General features: G+C 50.8%; 1 protein-coding gene across 8 annotated transcripts in view; it reads left to right on the forward strand.

Moving 5' to 3' along the window:
- The window catches only part of CLIC6 (chloride intracellular channel 6), a 26,696-nt gene extending 15,991 nt beyond the window's left edge, over window positions 1-10,705 (forward strand). For all 8 annotated transcript variants that reach the window (XM_027641245.1, XM_027641211.1, XM_027641200.1 and 5 more), the window contains 5 exons: window positions 4,307-4,416; window positions 4,942-5,067; window positions 5,857-5,963; window positions 6,966-7,147; window positions 8,785-10,705. In XM_027641245.1, the coding sequence (XP_027497046.1) occupies window positions 4,307-4,416; window positions 4,942-5,067; window positions 5,857-5,963; window positions 6,966-7,147; window positions 8,785-8,946 (687 nt within the window). In that variant the 3' untranslated portion in view covers window positions 8,947-10,705. The remainder of the gene's footprint in view (window positions 1-4,306; window positions 4,417-4,941; window positions 5,068-5,856; window positions 5,964-6,965; window positions 7,148-8,784) is intronic.
- The last annotated feature ends 1,712 nt before the right edge of the window (window positions 10,706-12,417 follow it).

The raw sequence follows: 12,417 nt of genomic DNA on the forward strand, positions 1-12,417 counted from the left end.
TATATTATTAATGTATTATATAATATAAATTATAATATATTATATTATACATTATATATTATATATAAATTATAATTTATAATTATAATAATATAAACATATTATATTATAGTAATGTTATAATATATTACATAATAGATGTAATAAAAATTATATAAACATATATATTGTATACATAATTTATATATAATATATATTTATATATATAATATATATTTATATATATAAGTAATATATATTTACATAAATTATATATATATTAATAAAGTATATGTATTATAGAATAACTTATATAAAAGAATAACTTATATATAAGAATAACTTATATATAAGAATAACATATAAAATATTTATTATATAATGAATATAATAAAAATTATATATAAAGAAATATGGGAAAGGAGGTAGCTTAGATCCCTTGTTTTGAAGGAAGATGGATTTGGAGTTCACTTTTTGGAAAAAAAAAGAAGTTATTCTCCTTGTTCTTCTTTCTGTTTTAGCTTCAGAGAGGTCACATAATTATACGAAAGCAAATAATGTTCTCTCAGGTCCTTCTGTGCTCAACCTTCAAAAGGGAACAGAAAGTCCAGGAAAAACAAATTTTCCTTTGTCCATTCAGCGCAGTGTTGAAGGCACAGAACTTTTGGGGTCAGCAGAAGAACCTTCAGAAAGCTGGAGATGTTTGGACAGAACCTGTTACAAACCAAACCCTTCCAGCAGCTCCAGGGGCAGAGCAGTCCCAGCTCAGGGAGAGCAGTCCCAGCTCAGGGAGAGCAATCCCAGCTCAGGGAGAGCAGTCCCAGCTCAGGGAGAGCCCAGATTAGTTGGGCAGGAAGATTCTCCCAGGGCTGGAGCCCCTCTCCTCTGGAGCCAGGCTGGGAGAGCTGGGAGGGTTCACCTGGAGAAGAGAAGGATCCAGGGAGACCTTGGAGCTCCTTCCAGGGCCTAAAGGGGCTCCAGGAGAGCTGGAGAGGGACTGGGGACAAGGGATGGAGGGACAGGACACAAGGAATGGCTTCAAACTGACAGAGGGCAGGGTTAGATGGGATATTGGGAAGAAATTCCTGGCTGTGAGGGTGCTGAGGCCCTGGGATAGAATTCCCAGAGAAGCTGTGGCTGCCCCTGGATCCCTGGAAGTGTCCAAGGTCAGGTTGGACAGGGCTTGGAGCAACCTGGGCTGGTGGAAGGTGTCCCTGCCCATTGCAGGGGGTGGAATGAGATGATCCTTAAGGGCCTTTCCAGCCCAAACCCTGGTGTGGTTCTGTCCCACCTTGGGAAGGGTCTGCAGGAGGCACCTCCCCTGAGCCCATCCCAGCCCAGCTCTGCCTCGGGCTGGAAAACAAGGAATGGGGACTGGAGAGCAAGGAAGGGTCTGGAGAGTAAGAGAGGGACAACCTGGGAGGTTGGAAGGTGTCCCTGCCCATGGCAGGGGGAGGAACTGGAGGGTCTTTGAGGTCCCTCCCAACCCAAACCATTGTGTGATTCCATCATTCTCTTAATCAGCAGCAGGAGACTCTGATTTCACTGGAGCTGGGATTTCACTGGAGCTGGGATTTCACCCGGCACCACCTGGAAGCGCAGCAGTGAGGGAAGCCTAATTAAATCCTGCACATGCACCAAGCCCAGCTCAGAGCTGCACATCCCTGGGTGGTGTTGGGGAGAAAAACTTTGGAAGATTTGCTCCTGGGCTGCAATTCCCCTCCTTCCTCTTTCTTCCTGGGGGAATTAATATGGGACAGGCAGGTCTCTTCTGGTCCTCTCACTGTGTCACGCCCCTGCAAGGTCAGGTGTCAACACGTGGTCTCACTTCTGTAACAAGGCCTCCCTTGCTTTCACAGAATCCCAGAGTCATCAAGGCTGGGAGAGACCTTCAGGATCATCAGTCCCACCCCAGCACTACCAGGATCACCCCTAATCCATGTCCCCAAGGGACACATCCAGACACCTCTGGAACACTCCCAGACACAGGGACCCCATCACCTCCCTGGGACACTTATTCCAAGGCCTGACCACTCTGGCAGGAAAAAAAGTGTCCCTGCCCATGGCAGGGGGTTGGAACTGGGTGATCTTTAGGGTCCCTTCCAACCCAAACCGGTCTGGGATTCTACGATTCCATGATTTTATGAAATCCACGTTCTGGGCTTTCAACAGGATATGTGGGAAACTGGAGCATCTTGGAGCTGCCAGGTCCAGCTGTGCCAAGGTGGGAATCAGGTCTGACGTTCCTGCAGGTTTAATCACTGGGCTGTTGTATGGGGGGCTGTAATTTCCCTCCAGGTCTGTGGGACTGAAGGAATCCTGGAGGAATCCTGGAGGAATCCTGGAGGAATCCACCACCAGCTCTGGTGTGACAAGCATAGACAAAGACTTGTCCTCCCTCACCCAGAGCTCCTGGGGACTAAATGTCCTCCAGCTTCCTAAAGCACAGAGGAAACGGCCTTAAATTGCACCAGGACAGGTTCAGATTAGGAATTAGAAACAATTTTTCCCTGCAGGAGTGGTCAGGCCTTGGAATAAGTGTCCCAGGGAGGTGGTGGAGTCCCTGTGTCTGGAAGTGTTCCAGAGGTGTCTGGATGTGGCCCTTGGGGACATGGATTGGGGGTGATCCTGGTGCTGCTGGGTGAAGGTGGGACTGGATATTGAAGGTCTCTTCCAGCCTTGGTGATCCTGGGATCAGTGGGAGCTCTCCTGTGCTGGGATCAGCAAAATGTCCCCTGACAGCGTTGACATCACTGGGGATGTAATTTGAGGGCAGGGTTAGATGGGATACTGGGAGGGAATTCTTGGCTGCGAGAGTGGGGAGGCCCTGGGATAGAATTCCCAGAGAAGCCGTGGTTGCCCCTGGATCCCTGGAAGTGTCCAAGGCCAGGTTGGACGGGGCTTGGAGCAACCTGGGCTGGTGGAAGGTGTCTCTGCCCATGGCAGGGGAATGGCACTGGATGATCTTTAAAGTCCCTTCCGACCCAACCCCTGCTGGATTCTGTGTAAACACCCAGCAGTTCTGTGTCTCCTGGGGCTGCAGGAGCTGCCCAGCCCTGCAGGGAGGGCCCTGCTCTGAGTAGGAGTTAAAACACAACGGCAGCTTTTGACCAGCTCTGACATTTGCCACCTACAAAACAAGACTATTCTAACAAGAAACAAGACTTCTCTATTTCTAACCCAGCATTTCTAAAAGTTCTCACCCCCTGGCAATGCTTCAGTTCCAATTCTGGTTCTCCCTCCCAAGAAAACCAGTGTTTGTGGCAGTGCCAGAGGCAGAAGGCACAGGGAGCTGTCCGAGGAGATTCCTCCAGGTTTCTAGGGAGAACCAGAAGGTTTAGGAAGTCCCTTCCATGCATCCCTCCAGCTCTTTCCTGCTCCAGCACAGGCACTTGTTTCCAGCCATCGAGCTCTTCGTGAAGGTGAGCCCTGTACAGCTCTAAGTTTGTTCATTGAGGGATTTTTGGGATATTTGAGATTCCTTTGACAGCACTGAGGGAGCTGAAACGACAGGCAGAGCTGGTTTCATGCGTGTGTCTTCTTGGCTTATGAGGGCTGCAAACCTTAATGGATTAACCTGTTAACTGAATAAATGATACACTTGGGGTTTTTTATACTTCTACCCCTTATATTTAATCTAAATTTCAAAGCTGGGCATCAGGGGAATTGTGTGAAGGGCTTAAAAATTAGATCCTGATCTCTTCCAACAAGTGAAGCCTCACTCAGGCAGCAGCAACTCCGCAAGACTTTGCCTCATTTTAACAAACCCTTTAAACAAACCCTTCAACAAAATCCAACACAAAAGACACGAGGGCAACACCTCTGTGGCCACACAGAGTTTCTCCTCTTCCTTCCCTCCTTCTCCAGGGCTCCCACAGTCCTTTATTTTGAAATTCTTAACGAACTGATTTATTCTCTTTCAGTGATTTAGACATTCCACCTCCATTTAGGCTGGCAAATCTTTGTTTCCCGTGACCATAAACTGATTTAATTCCTCGCTGTGACGTGGGGGGGTTATGTTCACTCACACAAACGAGGTGGGGGCTCTTTCCTCCCCCTCTGGAGGGCTGATGTGATTTCCCTTTTGTTTCCCAACTTGTGGCACGTCCATCCTGCATTTGAATGGAAAACAAGATCTCCCAGAGGACAGGGTTCCTCATCATCTCTCTGTGCATGTCTGGAGAAGGACAGAAAGACATTTTGCAAGAAATTACCTACTAGTAGAGACAAGTAACGTGCTGCACACTCACAGATCCGGGTTTTCTGCTTCCCTGCCCTCAAAATTTTTTATCATCACATACAGAACTCCTTATTTTTCCAACTGCAGGCTGGCAGCGATGGGGAAAGTATTGGAAACTGCCCCTTCTCTCAGCGCCTCTTCATGATCCTGTGGCTGAAAGGGGTCATATTCAACGTCACCACCGTGGATTTGAAAAGGTGAGGTCGTGGCTCTCGGATCGAACTTTTTGGGATTTGAACTTTCCACAGCAACTCTTCCAAAAAACCAGGGATTTTTAAAGGGCCACTCTTTCTACCGGGCTGGGAGAGCTGGGGGTGTTCAGCTTGTGGAAGGGAAGGCTCTGGGGAGACCTTAGAGGTCTTTCCAGTCCTTAAAGGGGGTTATAAAAAGAGGGACTTTTTATATGGGCAGAGACAAGGGGGAATGGCCTTGAGCTGAAGGAGGGCAGGGTCTGATGGGATATTGGGAAGGAATTCCTGGCTGGTAGGGTGGTGAGGCCCTGGCCCAGGTTGGCCAGAGAAGCTGTGGCTGCCCCTGGATCCCTGGAAGTGTCCAAGGCCAGGTTGGAGGCTCCCTGCCCATGGCAGGGGGTGGAACTGGATGATCTTTCAGCCCAAACCATCTTGTGATTCTTTGATTTTAAATGTTGGTTCGTGGCACTTCAGTGTAGAAATTGCAGCTGTGGTTCCTGGTGGGATTAACCCCTTCTCTTCACACCCCAGAAAACCTGCAGACCTGCAGAACCTGGCCCCGGGCACCAACCCCCCCTTCATGACCTTCGACGGCGAAGTGAAAACCGACGTCAACAAGATCGAGGAATTCTTGGAAGAGAAGCTGGTGCCACCCCGGTACCGTGTCCCCCGTCCCCTCAGGGCCCTCCACGGGGGTCTGTGATCAAACCCCCTCAGTTTTGGGGGGTCAGGCCCTCAGGGAGCTGCACCTGTGTGTGTGTGAGGCTCGAAGGGGCTGGTTTGGGTGACAGGGAGAGGGGCAACTTTGGCTGGTGTGGAACAGAACTGAAGCCAGGGGTGTCCCTGGGGTGTCCCAAGGGACAGGACAAGAGGAAACGGCCTTAAATTGCACCAGGGCAGGTTCAGATGAGAGATTAGAAACAATTTTTCCCTGCAGGAGTGGTCAGGCCTTGGAATAAGTGTCCCAGGGAGGTGGTGGAGTCCCTGTGGCTGGGAGTGTTCCAGAGGTGTCTGGATGTGGCCCTTGGGGACACGGATTAGGGGTGATTGTGGTGGTGCTGAGGTGGGACTGGATGATCCTGGAGGTCTCTCCCAGCCTTGATGGTTCTGGGATTCTCTGAAGCAAAGGGCAGAGAACATCTCCCACACTCCAGACACATTTCAAGTGTCCAGGTGGGCCCATCTTGCTGCACAGGAGAGTCTTTGAGGTTTTGATCTGTCCTTCCCCACCCCAGCAGCTCTTCCCAAACCCTGCTGCCCCTCCACTAGCAGCTCTGTGTCCCTGCCCTCACACCTTTTCCCCCAGGGCTTAAAACAAGGGATTTTTAGTTTAGGGTGGTTCCCTTTGAGCACTGTTCGGTCATCCCGAAGTGTAAATAAATGTGTGAATTAGTGGAGCTGAAAGCAAAGGCTAATTATCCAACTTGGTCTGTTTTAACCCCTCAGGTATCCCAAACTTGCCCCCAAGCACCCCGAGTCCAACTCTGCGGGAAATGACGTGTTTGCCAAGTTCTCTGCGTTCATAAAGAACCCGAGAAAAGATGCAAATGAAAGTAAGTGCTGCAGTCGTGTCCTGAGCCCTGGGAGAGGGGAACCAGAGCTGTGCAATTCCAGGACACTGTGCTGGAGGTGTCCCACTTCCAGCTCAGTGGTTTTCCAGAGGCTGTGGGAATCTGTGTCTTAACTGAGGATTCCCAAGGTTGGTTAAAGCAGATAGAGCTGTAACCATGGGAGCACCAATTCCAGCCTCTCCTCATTCCTTCAGCTCCCAGGGAATGCTGGAGCTGCCCCACAGCTTTGCCAAAAGCACAACCCCCTGGAACCAGGGGGGTTCTTACTCCATTTCCATTTAAAATGAGGATTCCAGCCCCAGGTCTCTAGAGCAGGACCCTCACGACCACCACACGTGGCCTTAAGCTGAAGGAGGGCAGGGTTAGATTGGATATTAGGGAGAAATTCTTCCCTGGGAGGGGTGTGAGGCCCTGGCACAGGTTGGTTGTGGTCTCCCCATCCCTGGAAGTGTTCAAGGCCAGGTTTAGAACAACCAGGTCTAGTTTAAGACGTCCCTGCCCACGGCATGGGGTTGGAACGGGACGAACTTTTACGGTCCTTTCCAACCCAAACCATTCTGGGATTCTCTCTCTCTCTGTGCTCCAGCTCTCAGGCCTGTTCACTGGGCTGGTTTTGAACACCCCAAAGTGGCATCCTGGTGGCTTCTTTTCCTTCCCATGGGCCAGCACTGGCCCCGTGGCTCCCGAGGCAGGAGCCGGTGCGAAGGCAGAGCCAAATCCCGCTCCACGGCGGGGCTGGAGGAGCCATTCCTGGTAACTCAGCCCCACGCTGGTTTTTCTCAGATCTCCCCCCCTGAGCTCTTTAGAGCTCTTATCCCAGCATTAAGTGTTAAGCTCGGGATAAAGGAATTGCAGGCGTTGGCAGGGCCAGCTGCCCACGAGCTGGGTGGGTGCCAGGAGACAGGATGCAGGAGGCGCCTTTCTGCTCCGTGTCAGCGAGACCTTGGTACGGGCCCGACTGATCTTTTGATTGTCTTTACCCAGATTTGGAAAAGTCTCTGCTGAAAGCCCTGAGGAAGCTGGACAACTATTTAAACAGCCCCCTGCCTGACGAAATCGATGCTTACAGCACGGAGGAGATCACCGTTTCCAGCCGGAAATTCCTGGATGGAGATGAGCTCACTTTAGCCGATTGCAACCTCCTACCAAAGCTCCACATAATCAAGGTTTGCATGTGCCTTTTTAGCTCCCTGCACAGCAGCTCCAGTCCTTTTCTGGAAGGCAGAGGGATCCCTTCTCTATTCCAAGGCCACCCAGTAGCCGTGTGGGGACACCGAAGCCGTTTCCTCGCAGGCAGATCCTCGCATTGATGACTCTGGATCTGGAATCCCTGTTTTCCTGTCTGGGCTGTGCCTGCAGTCTCTGAGCTGCTCACAAGGTTGAAATGAGTGTGGGATTCAGGGCTGCAGAGAAATGTTCTCGTTTGCATTTCATATGCAAAGTGCACGTGACCACGGCCAAGGAAGGTTATGTTTTATTGTCCATTCCAATTCCCGTCTCTCCCGCGTTTGATCCCAAGCTCTGGCTTTGCTGAGCATCCCCACATGGACCAGTCAGGCTGACAGGGTGGCCACCACCCACTGCCTCCCAGCCAAGGCTCCCAACCTCTTCTTGTAGCACTGTGGAACACCCACACACCCCAAAGAGTCCCTGTGACCTGGGACTGGTGTTGGCACAGCCCATCCCTGGGTTACTCCAAAAAGCTGGAGAGGGACTTTTCACAAGGGCAGGGAGTGACAGGACAAGGGGGAATGGCTTCAAACTGCCAGAGGGCAGGGTTAGATGGGATATTGGGAAGGAATTCCTGGCTGTGGGTGGGGAGGCCCTGGCCCAGGTTGCCCAGAGAAGCTGTGGCTGCCCCTGGATCCCTGGAAGTGTCCAAGGCCAGGTTGGACGGGGCTTGGAGCAACCTGGGCTGGTGGAAGGTGTCCCTGCCCATGGCAGGGGGTGACACTGGATGGGCTTTAAGGTCCCTTCCAACCCAAACCTTCTGGGATTCTGTGATTCCACTCTGGCCTCTAGAAGGGAAATGACCAAACAGGACTTTCCCTGGTTTTCAGACAAACAAGGTCACTTTGGGAAGCTTCTTTCCAGGCACCTGTTCCATCACAGGAAGAGTGGATCCAACTGCTTCCCGACACCCCCACAAGTGAAAACTTTGCCCAGACACCTCCTGGCTGATCCTATTGCAGGGAGCAGCCCTTTCCCACGCCCACACAGAGCTCAGGCCCAGCAAACCCCGGGGTCAGCACAAGGACAGTCACCTCAGCTCAGGGGCACGTCTGGAGGAGGACGGAGTGGGAATGTCACACTGTCACACCACAGGCTGGGATTAGGGATGGGCCAAGAATTGTTTCCCCTAATCATTTGAAATCAAGGATTTCCACTGAAATTTCTCCTCCAGGTGTAGGCCAGTTTATTCCTGTAAGATTATCCTCTTAATTCTGGTTTAAGTTTGCTGGTTTAACCTGTGTCTCTCCCAGGTGTGCTTTACTGGTCCACATGGCTTTACACAACTCTAAAAAAATACATATATATATATATATATACACCAAATAAACCCTTTGCAAGGAGTTTGCTTGTTCACCAGCTTTCCTCATCCCACATCTTCCCTGTTTTTTATGTCTTTCCTTTTCCTTTCCCCTTTGTCATCAACAACAACAGGCCCACACATTGTAAATTAAGAACGGGCATGAAGAGTTTGGGGTTTTTTCTTGTGGTTTATGTTTTGGTTTTGATTTTTTTTTTACAGATCATGTGTGTAACGACATTTTCTTGTTTCCTTTTGTCTTTTTATTAAAAGGTCGTGGCGAAAAAATACCGAAATTTCGATTTCCCCCCTGAAATGACAGGGATTTCCAGATACTTGAACAATGCATATGCAAGAGATGAATTCACAAACACTTGCCCTGCTGATCAAGAGATTGAATATGCCTACTTGGATGTGGCCAAGAGAATGAAGTAACCAGAAGATGCCTCTGTTCCTGGCTCCTGAGACGGGAAAGCAAAAGCCAGCAGATGTTCTGCGGGGTGATTTGAAAGTTCTGCTATTGGCCAATCCTTTTATAATGATTGTACTGCATTGTTTGCTCCTTCTTCAGTTCTCTGTGTGTATGTTGGTGTGTCTTGCACACACGAGTGTCTCTTGTCCCTTCCAAGGTAAAGGCATCCATCAATATTAAAGATCTGCTGAATTTTGGGAAGCAGTGTAGGTCACACGGTGATAGCAAACCCACAGGCTAAAAGGCTGAATTTGGGGCAGGAACAGCCCTGTTTGTGCCCCACCTTTCACCTGGGGGTGTTGCTGCCCCTGCTCTCTGTCCCACAGTTGTTGCCACACCCCACAGTTAAGGAAAGGTTTCTCTTTGCTCCAGTAGCACCTGACTAAGCCAGGAGAGAGGCCAACCTGCAGTGGGACCACACCTGGTGTCCCCAAAGTTTGTCCTCTGTGCCAGAGACCTGCAGGGCAGGTCGACCAGGAACAACCCCCTTTCACCTGGCACAGTTCCTTTCCTTTGGCGTGGAAAATAAATAAAGAAGAATTCCTGCCTTCTCCTCTCTCAGGGCTGCATAACCCATCCAACTTCCCCCCTGGTGCTCCCAAAGACAGGAATTCTGGCCTGGGGACTATCTGCTCTTAGATATTTGATGAGGGAGGAGGAGGGAGAGACTTGGTTGTCACTGCAGGCAGAAGATGTGGGTGAACATCCGTCCCCAGATACTGATGTGGGATTTGTCATCCTTCCATGGCTCTTATTTGGATTTGGAAAGCAAAGAGGGGCAGAGGGTCTAAGAAAGGAACAATCCTTCTGTATTCCCTGACAGGAGAGGGGAGCCAGGGGGGGTCAGGCTCTGCTCCCAGGGAACAAGGGACAGGAGGAGAGGGAACGGCCTCCAGCTGTGCAAGGGGAGGCTCAGGTTGGACAGGAGGAGGAATTTGTTGCTGGAAAGGGTGGTCAGGCCCTGGCAGGGGCTGCCCAGGGGCTGCGACAACACACGGACTTCATTTAGCAATACGGGTTTTATTTAACAACAAATGTGAGGCAGAGACACAGAGAGAAAAGAGAGAGAGAGCAGGAGATAGTCAGAGGGAACCAGATGAGCTTTAAGGTCCCTCCCAACCCAACCCACTCTGATTCTAGAAGATTTAGGGACTCCAAAAAGCGACATCCACAGCTGCTTCCAGCTGAGCAGGCCCTCGGCAGGGGCACAGGAGTAGAGGGTGCAACACTTTAGTCATCGGGTCACCGAAAGGTTTCCTTCCAGTGGGTTTTTGTGGACAAAAAGCACATGAGAACAGCTAAAAAGGGCCTTCACAGCTCCTGCAGCCACAAAAAGACTCTGAAGGGCTAATCATTGCCGCTTGCCCACGTCAAACCTGCGCTTGCTTCCCAGCAAAGCTTGACTTAAAGGCAACAGTCAGGGTCAGAGTGTGTCTGTGGAGGCTTTGCTGGGCAGTCCTGGGGCAGATGTGTTTGGATCCCAATCATCTGTCAGTCAGGTTCAACGTGCAGGTTTAGTTTGCCTTTAGAGAGGACGCCCCCCTCAACTGGGAACTCTCCTGCTGGAGTTGGGAGCTGAGCAGATCCCTCACAGATCACTGACTGGTACCGGAGTTTTCAAATGCATAAATATCTAGAGTAGATAAAAAATGAAATCTGTACACTCTTTTCTTATGCCTTACAAATTTAAGTAGAAAATATACAAATTCTTAAGTAACTTGAGCAGTGTTCTGTCTTTATTTTCTTTGTCACTTCCTGGACAAATGCATTGCAACTGTGGTAAAATTTTAAGGAATATAAGGCAATATTTAATTATTATAACTAATTATAATAGGTGGTATCATTATATACATATAATATGCTGGAGTATATATTAATAATTACTCTGACATTCAATCATTTAGGTTTTTTAATTATATTTTATTTTTAATTTATTGGTTTTTAATAACTTGTTATAATGATTATTTATTTAAGCCAACTTTCATTTGCTGTGGAATAGTTGTGGATGTGGCAGTCCAGCAGGGAGGTTCTGGGAGCAATATGTCCTGGGTTGGCTCATTCCCAGCAGGATCAGTCAGGAATTGGAATGAGTGTCGCTGGTCGGTGGTGGAGTCGGAAGGTGGTCAGTGGTGTCTCTGGAAGTGTTGGAGAAGCACCTGGATGTGGCCCTTGGGGACATGGTTTCGGGGTGATTCTGGTGGTGCTGGGGGACGGTGGCACTGGATGATCCTGAAGGTCTCTGCCAGCCTTGAGGATTCCCTGTGGTTCCCCACTGAGCCACCTTGGCACGAGCCGTCCCCCATCGGCGTTGGTTTGGCGCTGCCACGTCGGGAACTGTTTGGTCTCGGTGAGATCCACTTGGAGTGATCCCAAGCAGCCAGGGATTGGTCATCCTGCAGGAACATGTCCATGCAAAGCTGCCCCGTGTGGTGCTCTCGGGGCGTGGCGCGGGCTCTGGGCCCGCTGCCCCCTCCGGGAGCGGGGCCTAATCCTGGGGCTGTCCCGGCCTGCAGGCGCGGAACAGCCTGAGCAGAGCCCTGAGCACCTGCCAGAAATGAGAGGGGCCCTGGGTCTGTGTCCCTGCCTCTGCCACCTCCCTGTCCAAGGTGGGAGGAGCTGCAGCCCCTTGGGGGGCCTGGGCCTCTGGCTGGGGAGGGGATGCACAGACTGGCCCCACTGACCATGGAGCACGTGCCCGGCACTCAGTCCACACCTCGCGAGGGACGGGCACCGTGAGCCCCTCTTCCGCAAGGATTCCCAGCCTGTGTTCCGTGCCTTCTCCTTGGGACAGCTCCAGGACACCCAACTCTTCCCACTCGTCCTCCTCGGTGTTGTGGGCGGTCATGCATTCGCAGTCCTCCAGTGAGAGCTCCCTGTCACTGTCATCTCCACGCTGGGACTGCTCTGAGTGTCTCTTAACTTCCCTTTCAGACAAGTCTTGGTCAATGCAATCTTCCTCCTGGGAAAGCTCTTGGCCAATGCCATCTTCCCACTGGTAGCTATCAACTTCTTTCTCATCCTGTTGCTTGCAAAGCTCCAGCTCGTCGTAGAATTTCCAGTTGTTCTCATCCTCAGCAAACGTCTCCTCCTCAGTTTCCTGAACTGCCAGGACTGACCCCCCTTCTCCCTCCACCTGCTGCCCACTGAGGGCCTTGGCTTCCACGTAGGTGAACACAGGGGAGGAGAGGCAGCAGGGGCTGTGTGGGAGAGAGTCCAGGCTCTCTGGCCTGTCTGTGGTACCCGTTGTTAACATTCCTGTAGCCCTGGTTTGTTCCAGGTCTCCCTGTTCCTCCAGCTGCTGGCCAGATCCCTGGATCTCAAGCTCAGCCTTCTTCAGGATCTCAGTGGCGATGAGCTCGGCCATGTCCAGCAGGACCTGGTTGCCCTCTGAGGGGCTCTGTGGGGCAGGGATCGGGCTCTCTGTCCCTGCTGCT

The sequence above is a fragment of the Corapipo altera genome, unplaced genomic scaffold (genome assembly GCF_003945725.1).
Source record: "Corapipo altera isolate COAL_440 unplaced genomic scaffold, ASM394572v1 0, whole genome shotgun sequence".
Taxonomy (NCBI): domain Eukaryota; kingdom Metazoa; phylum Chordata; class Aves; order Passeriformes; family Pipridae; genus Corapipo; species Corapipo altera.